At 42.7% G+C, this 26,800-nt stretch overlaps 1 protein-coding gene and 1 non-coding gene across 2 annotated transcripts in view; both read right to left on the reverse strand.

The window, feature by feature from the left end:
* Positions 1-8,487: 8,487 nt before the first annotated feature.
* Positions 8,488-26,800, reverse strand: part of LOC126189037 (odorant receptor Or2-like) — a 73,753-nt gene continuing 55,440 nt past the window's right edge. The window contains exons 4-5 of the mRNA XM_049930887.1: positions 23,364-23,519; positions 8,488-8,555 (exon numbers count right to left, since the gene is read on the reverse strand). Of these exons, the coding sequence (XP_049786844.1) occupies positions 8,499-8,555; positions 23,364-23,519 (213 nt within the window). The 3' untranslated portion in view covers positions 8,488-8,498. The remainder of the gene's footprint in view (positions 8,556-23,363; positions 23,520-26,800) is intronic.
* On the reverse strand, positions 23,686-23,760 carry Trnat-ugu (transfer RNA threonine (anticodon UGU)). The gene has a single exon. It is a non-coding gene; the product is annotated as a tRNA-Thr (tRNA).

Consider the following 26,800-nt stretch of genomic DNA (forward strand, 5'->3'; position numbering starts at 1 on the left):
ATCGTCAATTGGGAAATGCCTGTCATGGAATGGTTTCTGCACCTAAGGAAAGAGAAAGAGGTTGCTGGATGTCATGTCGGTAGAGTACTCGTCTGTTGGTTTAGGCAAAAACTGGTAGCCTAAAGAAACAGTACGTGTGACTGACCTGTGCAGAATGAACTAGGGTGTTATAGCGCAAAAACACCCTTTTGACAACTTCCCGCAAAAGCCACCTACAAGCTAGTCATAAGATGTCGATAGTACGTACCTGTGATGATTGGTCCCTTGCAAGCATTATCTGCTAACATCGCAGCATGACAGTCACAAAAATCAATCAGGGTGGCAGCGTCGAGTGATGATCGGATCTTTCCCTTTTTCCACAGTGGTGAATTCGCAAGTTTTCACTGCTTGCTTCGCTCATTTGCCTTGGGATCATAAAGATAGACCTGATACCCATAAAAGGCAGTTAGAAAGCCAAAGAAGTCATTAGGCTTGACCAGACACAGCTGCCACAATTCCGGTGCTGACTCAGATCGTTGAGCTTTTGAAATGGAAGTATGTAGTCGCGGAATCCACTGGCGGTCGGCCTATAGCGTGTTCAAATTGTCGCACAAGAGGTGGGAAACTGATCCATAACTATTTTTCAGTTCTTCCAAGTTCTTCAATTGTGAGGCGGTACCTAACCGCAGGATCATGTAATCGTGCTGTGTTGCTGCACAATTTCACAAACTCAGTATGGGTTTTTGCAGCATTGTTTCCCTTCAAATGGAGAAAACAAATTACTACGTGATATTCCACTTCATCAGTGGGCTGCACCATTTTGTTAAGCAATCTCTAGAGCTGTGCTGCATTACCACAGTCTAACGGAGGCCAACGAAAAAGACACTGCAGCACGTACGCGACAGGACGTGACACTGTAGGTCTTATGAGTTCCAGCATTCAGGCGGAGAGCAAGTAATTAATCTAGACGAGTTTAATAATTCTTAACTGAGCGTTTAAATGCATGCAAGCTCTTGATAGCACGCGATTCAGTTACTTTCTTGCTGAAATACTGATTTCCCGTGGACCCTGCACGGAAATGGCTGTTCGCGGAGTATGGAGCACAAGGTGACTAATGTGACATCAGAAGTTCTTTGCGAGGTCCGTGTTCCTCATATAATACGTGATGACACTTTCGCTCATTTATGTTATTGAGTACATGCGACAGCAGCGCGCCAAATGGACAGTAAAGCTACATTGTTGGACACGATATCTGATGAATACGAATAGTACGGTTTATATCAATTTGTAAAATAGTTTTTACAAAACTGAGAGTATGTAGTGCAACAAAATGGGCAGTAACTAAAAATTACGCCACATTTCTCTTTAATTAGTTTCCTAAGGACCCTGAGAGATACGAAACATTACATTACGGCACAGTTTATTTAGAGTTCTCTTATAACGTAGAGATATTTTGTGGTGAATGTCGGTTTCCTTCACGAGAAAAGACGGCTAGTATACAGCAGAAGACCGTACCTTCTGCAAAAAGACGTCATATATCTAGCCAAAAACGTGAAGTTTTCTTCGTTACACTTCAAACGAAATCACTGAATGCGAAATGTAGGAAACTTGTATGGAACACAAAACGTACGTTATTTAAGGTACAAAATAAGCCACTACAACTGTAGCTGAAGAGAAAACCACACAGACGTGATAATAAAACGTCGTTAAGCAATAAAATTATTTTCCAACACAAAAGAAACCAATTCTAAAATTCTTTCTACCTCTGGGCCATAACAGGGAAGAATCTTCAATATTAGCGTCATTTAAAGAAAAAATATTGTAATTCTATTTACAAAAATATTTGGATTTAGAGATTCGAGTGAAGTGTTAGAAAATATGAATTATTACACTCTATACAGAGTTGTTAGTGTCAAGATAACTGCCTATCATAATAAGAACAGACAGCAGCAGAAATATTTGCTTCTCTTGCATGAATAACAGTGTTTATATTCTGTTGCTCTCAGAGTAGTAAATTGCAATTATACACATATTCGAAAACATTTCTTCCTGAATATGTCGTAACTTGTGTCATTGAATCAGAGACGTATGGTTATTTTTACAGCCGACCGCTGTGGCCGAGCGGTTCCAGGCACTTCAGTGCGGAACCACGCGGCTGCTACGGTCTCAGGTTCGAATCCTGCCTCGGGCATGGATATGTGTGATGTCCTTAGGTTAGTTAGCTTTAGGTAGTTCTAAGTCTAGGGGACTGATGACCTCAGATGTTAAGTCCCATAGTGCTTAGAGTCATTCTTTTTACATTTATTTCACTATCATTCATTTATATTGATAGTTTAGTGATTTTAGAACGCAAAAATGTAATAAATACTTCTTTAATTAAGTAGAAGCAATGTAATGAAAAACGAACATTAATCTCTTGGCTAGCTTTCTCGCTGTCACGGGCGCTAGTGTCTTTTCAACTGTCAGACAGTAACAGCTTTTACAGAAGAATGCCATGACTCTACACTGAGGTGGATAACAATATGCATCTACACAGATGACGGTAGTACCGCGTACAAAAGATATAAAACGGCGGTGCTTTGGCAAAGCTGTCATTTGTACTCAGGTGATTCATGCGAAAAGATTTGCAACATGATTGTGGTCGCACGACGGAAGATAATACACTTCGAAAGCGGAATAGTAGTCGGAGCTAGACGAACGGTACATCCATTTCGGAAATCGCTAGGCAATTCAATACTCCGGGATCCACAGCGTCAAGAGTGGCTCGAAAATAATACGTTCCAGGCATTACTTCTCATCATGGACAACATAGTGGCCGAAGGTCTTCACTTAAGGCTCGAGAGCAGAGGTGTTTGCGTACAGTTGTCAGTGTTAACAGACAAGCAACACTGCGTGAAAAAATGGCAGAAATGGATGTGGGGCACACGACGAACGTATCCGTCAGGTAATGTGGCGAAATTTGGCTTTAATGGGCTGTGGCAGCAGACGACAGACGCGAGAACCTTTGCAGACAGCACGACATCTCCTGCAGCGCCTCTCCTGAGCTCGTGACCATATCGATTGGACCCTAGACGACTGGAAAACCGTGGCCTGGGCAGATACTGTAAGTCCCGATGTCAGTTGGTAAAAGTTGATGGTAGAGTTTGAGTGTGGCGCAGACCCCACGAAGCCATGGACCCAGGTTGTCAACAAGACACTGAGCAAGCCAGTGCTGATGTTGAAAAATATATCGGCTCAACCACTTGTTTATAGTGTAAAACACTAAGATTGAAGCGTTTCGGAAGTCAAGCTTCCATCATCAGAATAATAAAAAGTAAAAGAACCTGTTAAAACTCGCTAAAATGGAACATGCACCAGGCACAATAAAATTGATAATAAAATTAAAACATCGTGGCTACTTCCCTTGTTGCAGTCGTGTCTTCCAAGGTGCATCTCCACATAATCGTCTAAATATAAAAAAACTCTAAAATGATGCAGGGTGTATACGACCCGGGACAACCGGGAAATCCGGGAAAAACCCGGGAATTTTTCATCCGGGAGAAAACCGGGAAAAACCGGGGAATTTTTCGGAATTCCGGGAATTTTTCATTGTTTTAGCTTTCAGTTAAATTTTTTAAATTTTGGCTGCAGAATTGATACTCTAGCAAAGAATGTTATTGTATCCTGCTACTGGAGAATGATACTGCAGCAATAAAATATAAACGAGAGGGAAAAAAAGCAAAACTTTAGTGACAAAGGAAATGTGCAATTTACAACAAAAAAACCGTGCACGCACAAGCGTTTGCAAATAGCAAAAATATGTCAAAGGCCGTAGGGCGCAGACTGTAATTCTTCGTAACAATAAACTGCTTGCTATGAGCATGACGTCACAACTTTTCACATTAGGTTCGTTTGACCAATTGCCAGCGGTCTGTTGCGCATGCGCATTTGACTCGCGTATAAGCAGTACCTTCTCCTTCTACATGAAGTTTGGCTGTTAGTTGTGTCTGTAGCAGTAGCAAGCAGCCAGATGCAAACGAGAAAAATTTTTCTCACGCGCCCTAGCTGCCAGATTCACACTTGCACAAAGGTTGTCTGAGTTGTAGTGGGGAGGGGGTTAACCTCCACGTGACGCGTGTTTACGCTGCTTTCGCTTCTCCTCTTCGTGTACAGCTCCCAAGTCAAATGAAAACAAAACGGATTTCTGTGGCCGGGGAGCTATCAAGTGAATTAAAATACATTCACATAATTATGGAGGGCAAAAGTATATTACTAATTTCAGTTTTCTGATTTTATTTTATTTCCAAGTTAGTAGCAGTCAAGCATTAATCGCGTTGCAGAACAGTGAAGTTATTTTTGCAAGTTTGCTAAAGACATTTGGCTTTATTAATCTTTCCGCTGAGGCAATCATTTTATTTGAAACGAAGTGTTTCATTCTACAGTATTGGCTAGTTCCCACTTTTCGCTGAATCTCAAGTGCACGTTATCATCTTCTGTCATATATGGCATTATGCCATAATAAAGAACCAAAAATGAGATCGTAGAGTACTGGTACTCCAAGAAAATTTACATCCCAAAAACCACACTGAAAAGCTTAATATCATATGGGACATACTTCATTGTGAATCTGGAAAAAGTCAATTCGCACTTCAAGCCGAATTATGCATTTTAGTATGGTTTACGAAATTCCGATGCTCTGATGCCCTGTTTCTTTTATGGTGTAATGTAAGCTCTTTTAGTGCTTTATAAACACGAACATACTGGCTTCCTACACCACTGCAGTAGCACACGCACAATAATGCCTGTTTTCTGGTGCTCTCTGGAAACTGGTAAATCGAACCTATTTCTAACAGTCTTCGGATAGTATTGCGAACGGTGGTTAGAAAAGCGTTACTTTCAAAGTAAATTTCTTTTTACGCAAGATGAATTATGTTATGTGTGAGAAAGTGAGATGGATATCTAAACCACAGAGCGTTCGAAACTGAACAGTTTAAGGACCAGCCACTTACAAGAGTTTCGAGCCGAGACATTTATGTCATAATATTACATTTACTGGCACATTTGTGTGATGTATCTTAAAGTTTAACACACGCAAAAAAAGATCAATATTACATGTGAAAACTAAGCTTCTGTTGTAGCGTGTTAATCTTAGAGACTAATATTATATGTGAAAGCTTAGCTTTTATTGTAGATATACGGTACTGTGTACATTAACGTAAACCGTTAACTTTTGCTCTTGAGTGTTCGCGCTATTTAACCTGTGATCTTGCTATTGGCTGACTATAACACGTGTCCTATGCTCTGAAGAGCTGCTGTTATCGGCTGACGAGATCTCGTGGCTTGAGATATGACTCGCTTACAAAAGGACATCGCAACCTCGGTCTCAACGCTCCGCAAAGTAACGCGCTGTGTTTGGTGCAATTCGAATTTATGCTTTCGTAATACGAAAATATGCAACGTATATGTTGCTGCAAATCAAAGGTATCTTTTTTTGTTATAAGTCTCTCCAAAACTTCTCTGCCCGTCTTTTTTTTCCGGGAGGTTCTACGCGATTGTATAAAACGTTAACCATTCAAAGGATTGATAAGTTTTACAGTTCCGAGGGAAAATCTACTGTCAGTTAGCACAGAAAAAGTGTATTTTCGCCCGGGAAAAAGCGTATTTTTTAAACGGGATATCCGGGAGAAATCCGGGAATAATCCGGGAATTTTTTTTCCTTGTCCCCGTATACACCCTGTGATGTCGCCTATGGTGTTCAACATCTAACCACATGACTCTCTCCTCTCTCGTCGTAAACCGGCCTTGCGTCTTCGTTGATACCACACACCACGTAGCCAAACACGACACTGAAACGCGAGTGAGCTCACGCGCAAGTAAACAAGGAAGTCACAGAGATGTCTATACAAACAGATAACGTATACATGTTCCAAGGACCTCATGAACTGATGGTATCCTGCCAATTGCTAAAAATGTAGTTACTAAAATAAACCAGTGAAATGTTTGAAAAAGTTATTTGTATCACCAGTTAGCTGTTCATTCAGTGTGTTCTGATTATCCACGCTATGTATCGTAATTTCCAGCTGTTCTAGTAGTCCAGCTTTTTGCCTTTGTCCTGTCTATGTAAAATAACGAGATCCTGATCTATTCATGAGGTCCTTGGAACATCTATACGTTATCTGTTTGTATAATGTTTGTATAGACATCTCTGTGACTTCCTTGTTTACTTGCGCGTGAGCTCACTCGCGTTTCAGTGCCGTGTTTGGCCACGTGGTGTGTGGTATCAACGAAGATGCAAGGCCGGTTTACGAAGAGAGAGGAGAGAGCCATGTGGTTAGATGTTGAACACCATAGGCGACATCATTTTAGAGGTTTTTATCTTTAGACGACTACGTGGAGATGCACCTTGGAAGACACGGCTGCAACAAGGGAAGTAGCCACGATGTTTTAATGTTATTATCAATTTTATTGTGCCTGGTGCATGTTCCATTTTAGCGAGTTTTAACATGTTCTTTTACTTTTTATTATTCTGATGATGGAAGCTTGACTTCCGAAACGCGTCAATATTAGTGTTTTACACTATAAACAAGTGGTTGAGCCGATATATTTTTCAACATTGACATTCAAAATCACGACCTCTCGTCCACTATGGATAAAATCAAAGCCAGTGCTGGCTCCATAACGGGGCGGGCTCTGTTTACATAGAAAAGACTGGATCCCCTGGTCCAACTGAACCAGTCGCTGACTAGAAATGCTTAACATCGGCTACGTGGAGACCATTTGCAGCCAAACAACAATGGAATTTTTATGTATGACAATGCGCCATGTCAGTGGGCCACAATTGTTCCTGATTGGTTCGAAGAACGTTCTGGATATTTCGAGCGAATGATTTGGCCACCAACCGAACATTTATGGGACATAATCGAGACGTCAGTCCGTATATAGAATCCTGCACTGGCAACAATTTCGCAGTTATGGTCGGTTACAGAGGCAGCATGACTCAGTAAGCCTTCAGGGGACTTCCAGCGACTTGTTGAGTCCATGCAACGTCGAGTTTCATCACTACACTGGGCAAAAGGAGGTCCGACACGATATTAGGAGGTATTTCATGACTTTTGTCACCTCATGGTATGTTAGAGAGCTGCATTACTGTGACGCTGGAATTTCTGCGTGCAATAAGTCTCCATACATGTACCTGGAAGCAGACAAAAACAATAATAATCTAACTTTATAATTTTGAGGTGATAATTAAAACTTTATGACGATCCCTCGTATATAGTGATTATGAAGACCACGAAATCTGTGACTGAATAGGTATACAGACAACCATTTATAGAAATCTTTGAGAATTCTGCAGTGAATTAAAAGTTGTAGTGTCAGATGTCTCTTGTCCCATTCAGGACTGCTCCCTAAACCCCCTCCATTGCGGATGTCTATGATGTGCGTCCCCACAACTAAACAGTGTAGTCAGTTTGAAATCTCGAGGCTCATCGATTTCGAATCTATTGTGTAGTCGATGGAACAATGGAGTGTATGTGCCTATCTTTAAATGCAGCGATGAACTGGTACTGCATCAAGCAATGTTGGCTAGAGCCGGGAATCTGTACGTGCCACTGTTGAAGGTTTTTTTTTTTTTTTTTCAAATAATGTCTTACTATCGGGATTAATTTTCACAGTTCCTGAAGATTGTCTCAGCAACGGCATCGAAACTATGGCGACTGTTTTAGCAAGTGTGAGATGACGTTAATTTTTTTAACGATGTTCACGATATCCCACATAGACGAAACACAAGAACTGATATAATCATGATATGAAAGCATTTATTTGAGTTGCATTGTTACATCAGCCAAAACTAAACATTAATTTTAGAGGTCGATTCCTTATTACAGTCACTTACTTTAACTTATACAGAGAGACTGAATAGAGCTAAGGAACAGATATACTCACAGCTGTTTTTCGAGATCTGATACAAGCTGCCGGCCGTTGTGGTTGTAGGCGCTTCAGTTTGGAACCGCGGGACCGCTACGGTCGCAGGTTCGAATCCTGCCTCGGGCATGGATGTGTGTGATGTCCTTAGGTTAGTTAGGTTTAAGTAGTTGTAAGTTCTATGGGACTGGTGATCTCAGATGTTAAGTCCCATATGCTCAGAGCCATTTGATACAAGCTGCGCGCCTTGAATACTGCAGCTAACTGACATTAACCAGATGCTAGCCATCTGTCTGCACGTAGGAAGGGACATTAGATTTGAAACTGCCGTTGACAACGAAAAGATTTGTGGTTGAGTAAGGATTACGAATGAAGGAAATCTGTCATTTCTTTCTTAACTGAAACATCCTGGCACTTTCTTAAATCTATTACATGAAACAATAAACATTTAAATATAGTTGACAGGACGTATATTTTAACCACACTCCTCCAAAATACAAGACCAGTATCTGTCGACGTAAGAATGCTGGGAAGAGAAGCACAGCAGCAAGAAGCGATGTAAGCTCCCAAGACAGTGATCCGTCTTCCGTAATGCGTTGCCATACCGTTGCTACGAGTCAACGACCGTTGAAGTTCTGCAGCACTGCGTAGTAGGAGTACCCTGCGTTCAGCAGCTGCAACAGTATTGGCAGATTTGTCGTTACGTGCCACAGAAAAGTGTGTTTCATGTTAGGAAGTGAGCATGCAAGTGTTCTCAGCCACATACCACATATTATAATATTTCACCTCTACAATACGGGGTGTACAAAATCTTGTGTCAGAAACTTTAGAGAATAGTTCTTAACATCAAAACAGCGCAAAAAGTTCATATCACGAACATGGATCCGAAAAGTAAGGAATTAGGGTTTAACGTGCCATCGACAACGAGGTCATTAGAGATGGAGCACAAGCTCGGATTGTTTCAATGATGGGGAATGAAATCCCGGTCGTGCCGTTTCAAAGGAACCATTGTAGTAACTGATATCACTTAGTTCCACTAGGATCGATGTAGAGGAATTATGGGCAAAATTTAAGCAGATTGTAAAGCGAGGTCTGAAGAGTTTTGTGCCTAGTAAATGGATAAAGAATGGAAAATATCCGCCATGGTTTAATAACAAAATTCGGAAGATGCTGAGGAAGCAGAGGCTGTTGCACACACTGTTCAAAAGAAAACGCACAAAAGACGACAAGCGAAGGTTAGTACAGACTCCTGCTTCTGTGAAAAGATCTATGCGCGAAGCACACAACAACTACCACCGTCACACCTTAGCAAAAGATGTACCAGAGAACCCGAGAAAATTCTGGTACTACGTAAAATCTCTAATCGGGTCTAAGGCTTCCATTCAGTCCTTTGTTGACCTGTTTGGTGTGGTGGTTGAAAATAGCAAAACGAAAGCCGAAGTTTTAAATTTGACGTTCAAGAAATCGTTCACACAGGGGATTCGTTCAAATGTCTCACCGTTTGACCATCGGACAGACTGTTGTGTGGAAGACATAGTAATAAGCATCCCTGGTATAGAGAAACAACTGAAAGATTTGAAAGCAAATAAATCAGCAGGTCCGGATGAAATCTCAGTTCGGTTTTACAAAGAGTACTCAGTGGCTCATTACCTAGCCTGTAATTATCGTGAATCGTACGAAGTCCCAAGTGACTTGAAAAAAGCGCGGGTGACTCCAGTGTATAAGAAGGGTAAAAGAATGGACCCGCAGAATTCAGACCAATATACCTAGCTTAGGTTTGCTACAGAACCCGTGAACATATTCTCAGTTCGTATATATTAAACTTTCTTCAGACTGAGGAGCTTATGTCCATGAGTCATGCGAAACTCAGCTTGCCTTTTTCTCGCATGATATACTGCGAACTATGGATGAAGGGCGACAGCAAGATTTCATATTTTTAAATTTTCGGAAAGCATTTGACACGGTGCCCCATTGAAGGCTGTTGACGAAGTTGCGAGCGTATGGAATAATTTCAGAGATATGTGAGTGGCTCGACAGACAAGGGTATCGTCAGGAGCGCCCCAGGGAAATTTGATAGGATCACTGTTGTTCTCTGTATAAATGGTTCGAATGGCTCTGAGCACTATGGGACTTAACTTCTGAGGTCATCAGTCCCTAGAAATTAGAACTACTTAAACCTAACTAACCTAAGGACACCACACACATCCATGCCCGAGGCAGGATTCGAACCTGCGACCGTAGCGGTCGGGCGGTTCCAGACTGTAGCGCCTAGAACCGCTCGGCCACTCTGGCCGGCGTTCTCTGTATACATAAATGATTTGGCGGAGAGGGTGGGCAACAATCTGGGGTTGTTTGTTGAAGATTCCGTGGTGTTCGGTCAGGTGTCGAACTTGAATGACGTAGGAAGGCACAAGACGACTTACGTGGACAAAATTTCTAGTTGATGTGATGAATGGCAGCTAGCTCTAAATGTGGAAAAATTTAAGGTAAAGCGGATAAGTAGGAAGAACAAACCTGTAATGTTCGGATACCGTATTACTAATGTCCTGCTTAACACAGTCAAGTCGTTTAAATATCTGGGCGTAAAAGAGATATGAAATGGAAAGATCATGTGAAGATTGTGGTAGAGAAGGCGAGCAGTCAGCTTCGGTTTCTTGGGAGAATTTTAGTAAAGACTGGTTGACCGGTAGAGCAGACCGCATATACGTATGACGCTGGTGCGGTCTATTCTTGAGTAATGTTCGAGTGTTTGGGATCCGTACCACGTCGGATTGAAAGAAGACATCGAAGCAATTCACAGGCGGGCTGCGATATTTGTTACCGGTAGGTTTGAATTGACAGGAATGGGGGAAAGAAGTACAGTAGAAGAAGAATGGGTAGCTCTGAGGGATGAAGTAGTGAAGGCAGCAGAGGATCAAGTAGGTAAAAAGACGAGGGGTAGTAGAACTCCTTGGGTAACAGAAGAAATATTTAACTTAATTGATGAAAGGAGAAAATATAAAAATGCAGTAAATGAAGCAGGCAAAAAGGAATACAGACGTCTCAAAAATGAGATTGACAGGAAGTGCAAAATGGCTAAGCAGGGATGAACAAATGTAAGGATGTAGAGGCTTATCTCACTAGGGGTAAGATAGATACTGCCTGCAGGAAAATTAAAGAGACCTTTGGAGGAAAGAGAACCACTTGTATGAATATCAAGAGCTCAGATGGAAACCCAGTTCTAAGCAAAGAAGGGAAAGCAGAAAGGTGGAAGTAGTATATAGAGGGTCTATACAAGGGCGATGTACTTGAGGACAATATTATGGAAATGGAAGAGGATGTAGATGAAGATGAAATGGGAGATACGATACTGCGTGAAGAGTTTGACAGAGCACTGAAAGACCTGAGTCGAAACAAGGCCCCGGGAGTAGACAACATTCCATTAGAACTACTGACGGCCTTGGGAGAGCCAGTCCTGACAAAACTCTACCATCTGGTGAGCAAAATGTATGAGACATGCGAAATACCCTCAGACTTCAAGAAGAATATAATAATCCCAATCCCAAAGAAAGCAGGTGTTGACAGATGTGAAAATTACCGAACTATCAGTTTAATAAGTCACAGCAGCAAAATGCTAACACGAATTCTTTACAGACGAATGGAAAAAACTAGTAGAAGCCGACCTCGGGGAAGATCAGTTTGGAGTCCGTAGAAATGTTAGAACACGTGAGGCAATACTGACCTTACGGCTTATCTTAGAAGAAAGATTAAGGAAAGGCAAACCTACGTTTCTAGCATTTGTAGACTTAGAGAAAGCTTTCGACAAGGTTGACTGGAATACTCTCTTTCAAATTCCTAAGGTGGCAGGGGTAAAATAAGGGAGCGAAAGGCTATTTACAATTTGTACAGAAACCAGATGGCAGTTATAAGAGTCGAGGGGCATGAAAGGGAGGCAGTGGTTGGGAAGGGAGTGGGACAGGGTTGTAGCCTCTCCTCGATGTTATTCAATCTGTATATTGAGCAAGCAGTAAAGGAAACAAAAGAAAAATTCGGAGTAGGTATGAAAATCCATGGAGAAGAAATAAAAACTTTGAGGTTCGCCGATGACATTGTAATTCTATCAGAGACTGCAAAAGACTTGGAAGAGCAGTTGAACGGAATGGACAGTGTCTTGAAAGGAGGATGTAAGGTGAACATCAACAAAATCAAAACGAGGATAATGGAATGTAGTCGAATTAAGTCGGGTCATGCTGAGGGAATTAGATTAGTAAATGAGACACTTAAAGTAGTAAAGGAGTTTTGCTATTTGGGGAGCAAAATAACTGACGATGGTCGAAGTAGAGAAGATATAAAATGTAAACTGGCAATGAAAAGGAAATCGTTTATGAAGAAGAGAAATTTGTTAACATCTAGTATAGATTTAAGTGTCAGGAAGTCGTTTCTGAAAGTATTTGTATGGAGTGTAGCCATGTATGGAAGTGAAACATGGACGATAAATAGTTTGGACAAGAAGAGAATAGAAGCTTTCGAAATGTGGTGCTACAGAAGAATGCTGATGATTAGATGGGTAGATCACATAACTAATGAAGAAGTATTGAATAGAATTGGGGAGAAGAGGAGTATGTGGCACAACTCGACAAAAAGAAGTGACCGGTTAATAGGACATGTTCTGAGACATGAAGGGATCACAAATTTAGCATTGGAGGGCAGCGTGGAGGGTAAAAATCGTAGAGGGAGACCAAGAGATGAATACACTAAGCAGATTCAGAAGGATGTAGGTTGCAGTAAGTACTGGGAGATGAAGAAGCTTGCACAGGATAAGGTAGAATGGAGAGCTGCATCAAACCAGTCTCAGGACTGAAGACCACAACAACAACAGGTTTGAACAACGTGTAAGTATTTCGAAGATGATTCAGGAACGCAAGTGGGAATCACTAGAGGGAAGACGACGTTCTCTTCGAGAAACACTATTGAGTAAATTTCGAGAACCAGCGCCTGAAGCTGACTGCCGAACGATTCTACTGACGCCAACATTGCGCGTAAGGACCATGTAGATAAGATACGAGAATTTAGGGCTCATACGGAGGCATATAGATAGTCGTTTTTCCGTCGTTCTATTGCGAGTGGAACAGGAAAGGAAATGACCAGCAGTGGTACAAGGCATCCTCCGCCACGCACCGTACGGTGGGTTGCGGAGTATGGAATACAGGTTGCGCTGCGATCGAGGGGTACATGGGTGTATGGACAGAGACGCCATATTGGTGTACGAGTATGGCAAGCTGGGAATCTGGGTCCCGATGGTTGAGATGGTTAACGCAACAGTTGTAGAGAAGCGGAGCATCCGGGTTCGAATCCGGTACGGCACAACTATTCATATCGCATCACTGATTCATTTCAATGCCATAATGCGGCTGCCGTTCAGAAATATTTCCCTGAATTGTAAGTCATGATGGTTGGACTCGCATTTGTAGCGTCGTCCTCCTGACTCTTTGTCCAATAAGCTTTTCTTTACTGATTCTTATTTTTCAAATGTTCTGTTTTATTTCTGTATTAATATTACCAATGTCTACCGTTAAAATGATTTACTACTACGTACATAATGTAAAACATCGCATGTCACTATGATTGACGATTATGTACGACGTGTTTAGAGTTTCCAGGTAACAGGTTTTTAATTCGTAGCAGTAAATTGAATTGATTTGAATTGTGCTACCCACTAGATCGCCTCGGATGGGTCCGAAAATCCTTCGTTGGTTTCGTTACGTTGATGACTTTCTCTTTCTGTTTAAAAGCCCCAATGAGTTTTGCGGTGGACCACCTGAGTTCGCACCAGTCTGGTATACAATTTACAATCTAACACAGTGTTAACGACACACCCTCTTACCTTGACCTTTTAATCGCATTTTGTTTTTGGTATTGCCCGTAAACCGTAAACCACTGACGCGGTGCTCCATCGTTCTTCTAACCATCCCATGATATCTAAAAAGGCTGCTTTTCGTTCGCTGCTTTACCGCCTCCAGCAAGTCACCCTAACCCTTTCGACCGGGAATACCAGGTCACACAAGGTACTGTACTAGCTAAAAGTTACGATATAAATTTTGTTCACATTATTAATAAGGAAGTACTGAACACGACAAGTTCTGGCAATAACTGCTCCACGTTTTCTACTACTTTATCTCCTGTTAGGCAGGACAGCAAGAACCACCACCGCATTCCCTACTACGGACCCCTTTCAGAAAGAATAGGTAAACATTTTTAAAAAATAACATGAATCCAGCGTTTTTTTATTCCTCAGAATATAGGTTCCAATTACAAACACAAGGAACAGTCGATCAGGAACCCAGGTAAGAACACCGGGTTTTATTCAATTTCCTGTAATGACTGTTCTCAAAATTACTTTGGGCAGACAGGTAGGGATTTAGAATTTCGCTTGAAAGAACATTTCAACTTGTGCAGTTCGAAATCCGCGTTAACATGTAACTTACGTAATAACGAACATTCTATTTCAGATCTCCACAATAACTTCTAGATACTACATAAAGAGAAAAACGGCGCTGTTTCAAACGTGCTTGAGGAAATATACAGGGTGTTACAAAAAGGTACGGCCAAACTTTCAGGAAACATTCCTCACACACAAAGAAAGAAAATATGTTATGTGAACATGTGTCCGGAAACGCTTACTTTCCATGTTAGAGCTCATTTTATTACTTCTCTTCAAATCACATTACTCATGGAATGGAAGCACACAGCAACAGAACGTACCAGCGTGACTTCAAACACTTTGTTACAGGAAATGTTCAAAATGTCCTCCGTTAGCGAGGATACATGCATTCACCATGGAGTCCCTGATGCGCTGATGCAGCCCTGGAGAATGGCGTATTGTATCACAGCCGTCCACAATACGAGCACGAAGAGTCTCTACATTTGGTACCGGGCTTGCGTAGACAAGAGCTTTCAAATGCCCCCATAAATGAAAGTCAAGAGGGTTGAGATCAGGAGAGCGTGGAGGCCATGGAATTGGTCCGCCTCTACCAATCCATCGGTCACCGAATCTGTTGTTGAGAAGCGTACCAACACTTCGACTGAAATGTGCAGGAGCTCCATCGTGCATGAACCACATGTTGTGTCGTACTTGTAAAGGCACATGTTCTAGCAGTACAGGTAGAGTATCCCGTATGAAATCATGATAACGTGCTCCATTGAGCGTAGGTGGAAGAACATGGGGCCCAATCAAGACATCACCAACAATGCCTGCCCAAACGTTCACAGAAAATCTGTGTTGATGACGTGATTGCACAATTGCGTGCGGATTCTCGTCAGCCCACACATGTTGATCACGTTGGAATGAAGCCACTAAAATGAGCTCTAACATGGAAATTAAGCGTTTCCGGACACATGTCCACATAACATCTTTTCTTTATTTGTGTGTGAGGAATGTTTCCTGAAAGTTTGGCCGTACCTTTTTGTAACACCCTGTATGTAACAAAGTCCATAAGACAGTCCCCTGATAAAATTATCAGTAACCAAACGGAGTTAAGGCACAGAGTTTTACTGGCCAATTTTGACTATTTAAATTTTTGAAGTTACGCGTCTCAACATCTAATCAGTAGGTTAGCTTATTGCAGCTTTTTTATGTTAACATTCATGTTTATTCCCACTGCTGGTCCACTTGGAGGTCATTTGCTCCATTTAATGTCTACACTGTTTTAATGATTCAGAAATAAGTTTTAGTGCTTCAAAAATAATTAGTTCATCTTAGCAACATTATTATATTTATGATTACTCATGTTCACTTTTATGTAATACAGAGAGGCGAGTCTAACAGTTTGTGTGGTGACCGTAAGTCCTCAGCAGAACACTAGCGTCTCGCTTTCTGTTTTCCGCGTTGCCCACGTTAATTCAATTTCCGTCGTCGTCTTAGTACCCGGATGACAGCCACAGCACACGCTTCGACAACACACTCGTACCTTACGTTGTCAGCTACTAAGTTGGAGGCAAATACATGTGGGCGTGTCAGCTTTTCGTAAGTTTGACCGGCAGCATACGCATTTTGCTTTCGGTAGTTAGTGCCCCCCCCCCCCCCCCTTAACGGTTACAGCAATTTTACTGCTTTTACTGCTTACTGCTTTTAATCACCAACTTTATTTTATTCTTCAGACACTATGGGGCCCAGTACTTCCCCGATTAACATCTATGAAAGTAAACACTGACGCCAGCGCTGCCACAATACAAGTCGAACTAGCTCAGATAAAGTTATATATATATATACCAAGATGGTATCTGTTCTTTCATCTGTCCGAAAGAACAGATACCATCTTAGTATATATATAGTTAAGGCTCACCGGCCACTTGACCATCTTCTTCGTCTTCTGTGCGAATGCACAAACAATGCCCAACTCTTACGGGAATCGGCAACGCGCCGCGAGTAATGAGTATAATAGGCGGGGACACTACGAATGTAGTGCGGGACAATAGGTTGAGAATGTGGGTTTGGCGGGAGGCGTGCCGGAGATAAATCCCTGCAGTCGCGCTATCCTCTGTGTCCTCGGTGGCTCAGATGGATAGAGCGTCTGCCATGTTAGCAGGAGGTCCCTGGTTCGAGTTCGGTCAGGGCACACATTTTCATTCGTCCCCGTTGACATATGTCAACGCCTGTAAGCAGCTAAGGGTGTTCATTTCATTGTAATTTCAGATAAAGTCACGTGTGTCGGCTCAGTTGCCGGCCGATGTGGCCGAGCGGTTCTAGGCGTTTCAGTCTGGAACCGCGCGACCGCTACTGTCGCAGATTCGAATCCTGCCTCGGACATGGATGTGTGTGGTGTGCTTAGGTTAGTTAGGTTTAAGTAGTTCTAAGTCTATGGGACTGATGACCTCAGATGTTAAGTCCCATAGTGCTCGGAGACATTTTTTTAGCAGAGTTACCAATTTGGCAACGAGATGTCGCACGAAGGCTATCTGAGCTAGAGTAACAGGTAAACAGTGGGGGACTGGCAGTCAATCAGACTCCGCGTACAGATCGTTACAACATAAACAGCGTGCAAAACTCTTACGCGCTGACACAACCAGCTGTCAATAACAGACATGAACAATACGCAGTACCATGTAGTTCACAACACGAATTAAGAAACGAAACGGACAGTACCGGAAGGAGGATAATGTGATCAAACATCGAACATTTCAACCTTTCAACAGTGAGAAGCGTAATGTCCGCCCAGTTGTTTTTATCAAGAGTATTCATAATGTTTTTTTTCCCAGGGTTTGGACGGAAAGGCAACGCATACACTTCGTAGTCTCTTTTTTACAAGGTGACGCGCCACTATGGGCAACAGCTGTATCTGAAAAATGTCACACTATGCATCAATTCGAGTGTGCATTTTTGCAGAAATTTTCGTCAGACAGTGTATAAGAAAGACTGCGTAAAGAACTATATAGCCCTGAAATGTACAACCCGAAATTATAAACTTTGCGCAAGTATTTTGAAAAATACATAAATAAGACTAGGTATTGGGACGAACCCAAGTCTGATTGTGATGTGATCAGAATGATAAAGATGAAATTACCAAGTGGTGTTAGGAAATATTTGATCAACGTCCCCGAGTACGACATTCAACAATTCATGGACATAGTTGACTCCGTGGATTTGTTCAAAAATGGTTCAAATGGCTCTGAGCACTATGGGACTTAACATCTGAGGTCATCAGTCTCCTAGAACTTAGAACTACTTAAACCTAACTAACCTAAGCACATCACACACATCCATGCCCGAGGGAGGATTCGAATCTGCGACCGTAGCGGTCGCGCGGTTGCAGACTGAAGCGTCTAGAACCGCTCGGCCACAGCTACCGGCGTGGATCTGTTAATCGAGGACATGAAAAGTGAAAATAAGTGGAATCAGCAGAAAGCTGATTACAAATGCAGTAATAATAAGCCAATACCAAACGGTACTGGGAACAGACAAGAATATGGACAACCGAATCGTGGGCCAAACAATATAACGGTTATACTAATCAAAACAGAAAAACGCATCATGACGGGTGCGTGAGTAATGGTTACAATGGTATCGGTAATCCGCAATGGCGGAATAACCGGAACCAGTGGCGCGGATATAACGAACCACCAGCACAGTGGCAACAAAATGCAGCGCCACAATGGAATTCTAATTCAGGTCCACAACAGAACATGGCTGCAGGCTATAACCGCCCGCCACATAATCAGAACAACGCGACATATCAAACTCCACCATCGGGGAGGTTGGATAGCCAACCCAACCATAGTAGCAACAACCAAAATTATAGTGTGAGGATAATGGAGGGCCGGCCGCGGTGGTCTCGCGGTTCTAGGCGAGCAGTCCGGAACCGCGCGACTGCTACGGTCGCAGGTTCGAATCCTGCCTCGGGCATGGATGTGTGTGATGTCCTTAGGTTAGTTAGGTTTAAGTAGTTCTAAGTTCTAGGGGACTGATGACCACAGCTGTTAAGTCCCATAGTGCTCAGAGCCATTTGAACCATTTTTTTTTTTTATAATGGAGGTTACAGATAACCGTCAACCCAATGTCTGTCACCCGCCAACCTATAAACAGCCGCAATCCAATCTCCGTTGTTGGCTGTGAGATGGTGTAGTGAGGGTACATTCTATAATGACAATAACAATCTCTGTATGCTGAGGTATAATGACGGGATGAAAATAGAGGAGGAATTAGTAAATGTACCTCAAAAATGTAAACAAACAGATAAAGATGTTGTGCAAGCGGTATTACAAGCCGAAATATACGGTGCACCCATTCAAATAATAGTAGACACAGGTGCGTCAACTAGCGTCCTGAGTTTAGAACTTTAAAAGTACATAAGCCAAAACAATCACATACAAAATTGTCGAGTGACACGTGCAATTGGTGCACAGTCCCAAATCATAAAGCACCAGGTGCAAGTTAAATTTGTTATAGGAAATGAAGCAATAAGAAGCTCGTTCCTTGTTGTTAAAGGATTGATGGTCGCTTGCATTCTGGGAATAGAATTTTTACGCCAGAGGGACGCAAATATCGACCTTTTGTGCGGTGAATTGACCATTAGGAACGGGAGTAAACGTGTGACATTGCCAGTGTTACAAACACGAGAAATGCACGGAAAATATTGCAGTAGCTTTCAGGTTAGATTTGAAGGCCTACAGGTTATGAACTTGTACTCAGACTTACGTGGAAGAAAAGAACATTATAATGAATCTATTACCGAAGACAGTGAAGAGAAAAGAAATCTGATAAACACGAAGGTCATGGAATCAGAATATTTCTCAGTGGCACAACAGAATGAATTAATTCAGCTGCTCGTAAGTTATGAGAATGTGTTCTCAGAGAAACCAGGTGATATAAAAGGCTACACTTATAATATTGAGGAAGTACCTCATGATACATTTTGCCATGCCAACTACACCGTCCCATGGTCCAAAAAGGAGACAGTAATGAAAGAGATACGAAGAATGATGCAATGGGGGATAATTGAACCGTGCTTATCTCCATATAGCAACCCGCTTGTTGCATCAGCAAAGGCAGATGGTAGTATATGTCTCGTGCTTGACGTATGAGACATCAATAAAATAATCGTATCTGTGAGAACACGGCCCGAGAATTCGGATGAAAAAATACAGAAATTTTTTGGGGTCAAATATTTGACCTCTGTTGATTTGCGATCGTCCTACTGGCAAATCCAACTTACTGAGTCGTCAAGAAAATACACAGCATTTGTATTTTCTGGGAGAAGCTATCAGTTTAAAGTTTTGCCATTCAGGTTAAATGTATGCGCAGGAGTTTTCATTGCAGCGCTTGACACAATGTTGGGACCATATTTACTGCACCGTGCGACATTATATGTATACGATCTGTTAATAGCTACTCTAGATTTGGAAAGTCACATTGATATGCTAACACACGTACTCAAACGATTTTCCGAAGTAGATGTAACTGCAATCCTGGCGAAGTCCAAGTTTGGCAGATTGAGAATTAAATTTCTTGGACACATAATATCACCCACAGGTATTGTACCTGATAGAAAGAAAATTAAAGCGATTGAGAACTTTCCTCATCCAAGAACTAAGAAACAACTGAAGGCCTTTTTAGGACTAGTGTCCTTTTTTGACTGTTTATACCCGACCAGCTATTGAATAACAATGCACTTTTAAACTTTCTGAGAAAAAATGTACCATGGATATGGAATGACCAGTGTCAGCGAGCATTCGAGCAAATACGACAAGCCCTTCTGAATGCTAACTTATTATCGCATCCTGATCTGTCGAAGGAGTTTTGTCTTGCCACAGACTCTTCCGCTGTCGGAGTAGTAGTTTGTTTGTTCCAAATTGAGCAGAAGGAAGAAAGAAAGGAAATAAAAATAATTGGTTTCGCAAGTCGAGTGTTATCGAGTTTTGAACGTTCATACACTGTTACTGAACTCGAAGCACTGGCAGTTGTGTGGGTCAGAAAAAAGTTCTGGTACAATGTGTGTGGGAAGAATGTGAAAATCTTTTGCGATTTATTGTTGATGTGTAAGCTGATGCATGATAGATTGACTAGGTGGGTACTTGCACTCCAGGAATACCAATTCCGAAGGTATTAAGGGTAGTGACAATGTAATTCCCGATGCTCTATCACGTTTGCCGGAAGGTCTGCCAGAATTGACAGCAATACTGGAACAGTCATCAGAGTATAGAATCTTGATCATGAAAGATCATACTTATAGAAAAAAGTTCCTGCAGGTATGCAGGCAACTGCCTAGGTTACAGGATGAAGATCCTGTGTTAGGAAGAATCAAACAAGAACTCCAGACTTCTCGCCAGCACTCTCGCCGTCGAGGACTACATACTATATTCTATTACTTAAGAAGTCCACCAGCCACTCACGTATCTGGGAACCTACTCCGTATGCTCGTATCTTCATTAACACTCTGCAGTGGGGCACCGTGTCAAATGTTTTCCGGAAATCTATGAATTTGGAATCCGCCTGTTGCCCTTCATCCATAGATCGTAGTATATCATGTGAGAAAAGGGCGAGCTGACTTTTCAGGCAAGTGATACTTTCTAAAACCGTGTTGATTTGTGAACAGAAGCTATTCCCTCAAAAGAAATTTACTATATTCCAACTGAGAATATCTTCAAGTATTCTCAGCGAACCGATGTTAAGGATATTGGTCTGCAATGCTGCGGGTCCGTTCCTTTACCCTTCTTACATAAGAGAGTCACCTGCGCTTTTTTACAGTCGCTTGGGACTTCGCGCTGGGTGACAGATTCGCGATAAATGCAATCTAAGTAAGGGGCCAGTGCCATAGGGTACTCTTTGTAGAACTGAATTGGGATTCCCTCCCAATGCATAAACTCAAGTAACCTTATGTACAGAACAACTTCGCCAAACTGTAAAACATTGTATAAATGTCTAAGAACATAAATAAGATACTGTATACCCGAAAATACTATAGTTGAAAATAAAGAGGTATCGTAAGTTTCCGTATTCTAAAAACGTTACATAATATCTTGGATTACTGAACAGTACAGGAAAATAATCGGTTGATAATGCCTACAGACGTTGTAATGTAATTATGAAGTGAAGTAGAAAATAAAGTCAAACATGAAAATAAAATGTTTTCGGATGCAGGTCCATGTAACACATTTTATTTCTCTGTGTGTGAGGAATGTTTGCTGAAAGTTTGGCCGTACCTTTTTATTATGCCCTCTATACACCGCTTCACTGCCATGACTTATGTCAGTGGCGGACGGGCACATGCTACACCATCTACAGTGCTTCAAAGAGACCTGTGTGTTGTTTTAAGGAGGTGACATGTATTTTTTTATGTTTGCTTCATTCGAAAGTATACTGCAGGAAAAAAATTGGCACACCTGTAAAGACTAAGTTGATTTTGATCTAGTGACAGCATATGCCACATGGGGGAAAGAAGATGTACTGATAATGTTTCCAAAGTCGGCTAACACGTAGCATAGTGTCATAGATACCGGAGCGCCGTCCGTGTCTACCCTTTAATAAGAAATGCTCGCAGCCAGAAGGCCCACCGTGGTACAAAAGTGTGAAGCAAGCAGGCAGTCGTGCCACGGAGACGCACTCATGTTTCCAGTAGACCAATTGAGCGAGTTTGAAAGGGGTCAAATTGTGGCCTTCCGAGTGGCGGGATGGTCCTTTCGGAGAACTGCTACACAAGTTGGACGTTTGCGTCACTGGCGCAACGATGCTGGTATCAGTGGTCACTTGAACATTCTCACAGCCATAGACAAGATTCTTGAAGTCCATAAAGCAGAGGCCCCGTCAGGATCGTCGTACTGTAAGGGCAGCAGTGGCAGACCGTACATGTACGCAGCGCAGATAAGAGAACTTGTTAGCTCAAGTGTCAACACAAACTGTAGCGAACCGGTTATTTGCAGTGGGATTACGGGCACGCACACCTCCAGCCTGTTTTCCACTACCCCACAGCATCGACGTGAACGGCTCAGAGCATCGCTTTGGAGATGGAATACCGCGCCGCGGTCTACAGTGATAAGAGCAGATTCTGCTGCACGCAAGTGATGGTCATTTGCGCGTACGACGTATACCTGGTGAGCGCTGCTTCGAAGAGTGCATTCGTCCAAGACACAGTGGCCCACCCCAGGTCTCATGGTCTGGGGTGCGATAAACTACAACTCTCGTTCACCTTTGGAGTTTCTGGAGGGGACGCTAACAAGTGCTCGGCACGCGGAATGTTGTTAGAACCGTTCTTTTGTCGTTATTGCAACACGAAGGTGATGTGTTGTTCTTACAGGATAATGCTTGCCCACACACTGCCCATGAAACTCAACATGCTCTGCAAGACGTAGCCAGCACGATCTCAGGACTTGTTTGCAAACGAGCACGTGTGAGCTATGACAAGTGACTCATGCGACTTGGCAACCAACAACTCTTATAGAACTACATGAACAGGTCGAACGGGCGTGGCATAACGTATTCCAGGACAGCATTCACCATCTGTACGATCGATTGGATGCCAGAGTCTGAAGATTTTTGGAAATTTGTGGTAAGGTCTTATGGGACCAAACTACTAAGGTCATTGGTCCCTAAGCTTACGCACTACTTAATCTAAGACTAACCTATGCTAAGGACAACACACACACACACACACACACACACACACACACACACACACACACACCCATGCCCGAGGGAGGACTCGAACCTCCGACGGGGGCAGCCAGAGTTGGCACCTGCATTGCCGTCTGTGGAGACTATGCCTCGTACTAAGAGGGGTGTTTCGACATGAGTCGACAGCTGGTACCTCAGATCCGCTTGTGCTACTGATTTGTAAATGTAACCATTTCATGTACTTCATAAGCACTGTTGCAATAATAAATCTTGAGTTAACTGGAAACCTCTGAAAAGGAGTACCAATTTTTTTCCGGCAGTGTATTACGGTGTATGAAAAAGACGGAAAGGGCAGATATAATGGTGACGGTAGGCTGTGGTAATGTGCTGTAAAACTTACCGACAGGAAGGTGGCCCTCTGGATGGGGTAGACCCCACCAGCGGTGAGCGCCAACGGCCGCTGCGCGCGGTTGATGACCAGCTGCACTGCCCTCCCGAAGCGGGCGCTGGCGTCTGGCCACCCACTGTTGTACGCCGCTAGGGACACAGACTCTCCCTGGAACATTCAAGTAACCAGCAGAAGCACAGTTAATGTGCCTATCTGTATGCTGCACTATAAACGGGAAAAGGAACATAGCGTATGTACAGATGATAATTAATTGAAACCCTCAGCTGCCGACAGGTGTTGTTGATATACCTCGATGGGGACAGCTGAAAATGCCTGACCCGACCGGGACTCGAACCCGGGATCTTCTGCTTACATGGCAGACGCTCTATCCATCTGAGCCACCGAGGACACAGATGAATAGGGCGACTGCAGGGACTTATCCCTTGCACGCCTCCCATGAGACCCACATTCCCAACTGCCCACAATCTACATACGTAATGTTGCTAATAGATATTTTGCCCATCCACTAATTGCTCGCGCACACTAAGATGACGGTTCCCGTAAGAGTTTGGTCAACGTGTGCGCATTCGCACAGAACAGTTACTATCTTCATACATGTGTACAAGCCTGCAAGATTTTGTGGCCCTTGTCATTGCAAATAGGATCTTGTAGGTTTGTTAGGCCACGTCATGTTCCTCTTCAGATTTCCTCTTTAGAAATCGACGTTCCGACCTCTCTCTGGGACCTTCGAATGAAGTAGTACTAATTATGATAATAAGAAGAACGAGGAACCGCCTTCTCACCCAGTAAAGTTTCTGGAGTTACTGACTGCATGAGCACAATTCTTCGGAGGAATGGTATGAAGACCATATTATCATTCACTGCAAAATAAAAGACTCTCGACGCAACACGGTCGCGCCAGTTCACCTCCACACTCCGGTAATTTGTGAAGTAGATGGTTAGCTGTGGCAAAGTGCATTCAGGCGAAACAAGGAAAACAGTAAAAGAGAGTACATCGAAATAAATTCGCTAAATGCGAATAACTTTTCTTCAGCTGTCTTATGTGTATATGTACTACCTATTGGTGACATACGACAATTTTTGGAAGAGCGGGGCTGGAATGCGGGTTTACCGCTTATCGTGAGCGATCGCTCGACCGTTTACTTCTACTTGACCGACACAAACTTCCATATACTTCCCCAAACCATAATCTCCAACATTCGTCACTAACATCGTTGGTCTCGATTCATTAAAGTCTCATTCTCATCGGGGCTGGAACACAGAGTATAGCTGCAAGCATTTAGAGACGAATGTAGGAGACTATGGTATAGGGACGTAGACAGTGTGACATGTGGAAGTTTGAGTGGGTCCGGGAGGCGTCCACGTATAGCCTAGTAGTTGCTGGCACAGGAGCTCAGTGTGTGCCGTCAGAGGGTTAGCTGCCCTCTGTAACAAAAAACCTGAGTTGAACAAGCGTCATGGGACGTTCACCCCGTACAAATACAACGAACATTAACGAATAAAATGAGATCAACAACAAAAAAACAGTTAAGGTGAGTGTTCGCGATAAGTAGAAAAGCCAGGTTCAAGTCCCACTCCGGCAAAAATTTTCATGAATCACCAATACATAGGAAGTCTATACCTAATACAGCAGAAGCCAAGATGTTCGTATTTAGCTAATTTATTTCGAAGTATGTTCGGACGGCTGTGCATCGTCAACAATTTCTGTTCATCCAGACATGCAAAATGCTGACGGCACCGCCTACCTAGCCACTAACAACATCCTCCAACTCGACCATGCCTTCCTCCATCGCCACTTCAATCTCGTGGTCGAGTAGTGTACTACGTGGAAATTAAAGGTTCAAAGAGCACGACAGCTACGTGTGTTTAAAACGACGTGTGAAATTTGCACTAGAGTAACGTCAGGAGAACAGCGGCCAGTATATGTTTCAACAACGTACGAGCATGAGCCTAAGAATGAAACATTTATACTGAGAAGCAGTTGATATCACTAAGAACGAGAGTAATTTCAATATAGATGATGGATATATTCGTAGTCTTTCATCTTCACGGCAATTCGCCATCAGGGAAGTAAATGCTCAAACCACGATGCGCGACAAAAAAAAAAAAAAAAAAAAAAAAAAAGGGCTACAGAGAAGCAACGCTTGCAGCTTGATAGTAATATTTTGGTAAACATTCCCTCTCGCTTTCTCTGTGAGATATCGCTACCTATCCAATGACGGTGGCCCACGACTGGTAACTGGGAAATTTTATCCAAGAAATCCAGTTCTTCGGCACAAGCGTGGGAAAGACTCCGTTTTATAAGTGAAACCGATAAGGGACTTCGAGGGCTCTCAGAGTTAACTACGTCTACCTTGTGGCATCCTTCCTAAACAACCGGTATACATTTGTCACAGTCAACCACTTGTGCTCCCACGTATGAGTATTTACACCCTGTAGGTCTGCCTCGTGCCTCTGTCCTGTTTCCCCTCCTTTACATCATGTACACTGCAGACATTCCCTAAACCTCCCCCCACCCAACTCCTGCAAAATGCTGACGACACCGCCTACATAGCCTGTAACCACACTCTCCAACTCACCCATGCCTTCATCCAGCGCCACTTCAGTCTCGTGGTCGAGTAGTGTACTACGTGGAAACTTCAAGCAAATCTACAGAAAAGACATCATCTCTCTACCTACCACTAGGCGTTTCCGTCGTCCAGACCTCCACCTCCCCATTTATAATCAACCCATCCCTCTGACAAACACGCCACAGTAATTAGGGCTAACCCTCGACGGACAAATAACTTTGAACACACACCTCCTCATCATCGATCACAAAGTCATCAAATAATCGAAACCAACAGCAAAATGATTTAGGCAAGATATCTGTACGGTGCGAAAAGTGGCAATTGTCTCTCAATAAGGAAAAGTGTGAGATCATCCACATGAGTACAGAAAGAAATCCATTAAATTTCGGTTACACGATAAATCACACAAATTTAAAGGCTGTCAATTGACTACATACCTAGTAATTACAATTACGAACAACTTAACTGATGGAGATCGCATAGATGATGTGTGGAAGGCAAACCGGAGGTTACGTGTTAATAGCAGAACGCTTACAAGATGCCATCGGTCTAATAAAGAGACTGGCTATACTACATTTGTTCGTCCTCTGCTGGAGTACTGCTGTGTTTTATGGGATCCTCGTTAGATATGATTGACGGAGGACGTCGAAAAAGTTCAAAGAATATCAGCTCATTTTGTAATATCGCGAAAAAGGGGCGCGAGTGCCACGGATATGACGAATGAGTTGGGAAGGCAATCACTAAGACAAAGGCGTTTTTCGCTGTAGCGAGTTCTTTTCACAAAATTTCAATCACAAACTTTCTCCTCCCAATGCGAAAATATTTTACTGTCGCCACCCTACATAGGGAGAGAGGATC

Source organism: Schistocerca cancellata, chromosome 5 (genome assembly GCF_023864275.1).
Source record: "Schistocerca cancellata isolate TAMUIC-IGC-003103 chromosome 5, iqSchCanc2.1, whole genome shotgun sequence".
Taxonomy (NCBI): Eukaryota; Metazoa; Arthropoda; class Insecta; order Orthoptera; family Acrididae; genus Schistocerca; species Schistocerca cancellata.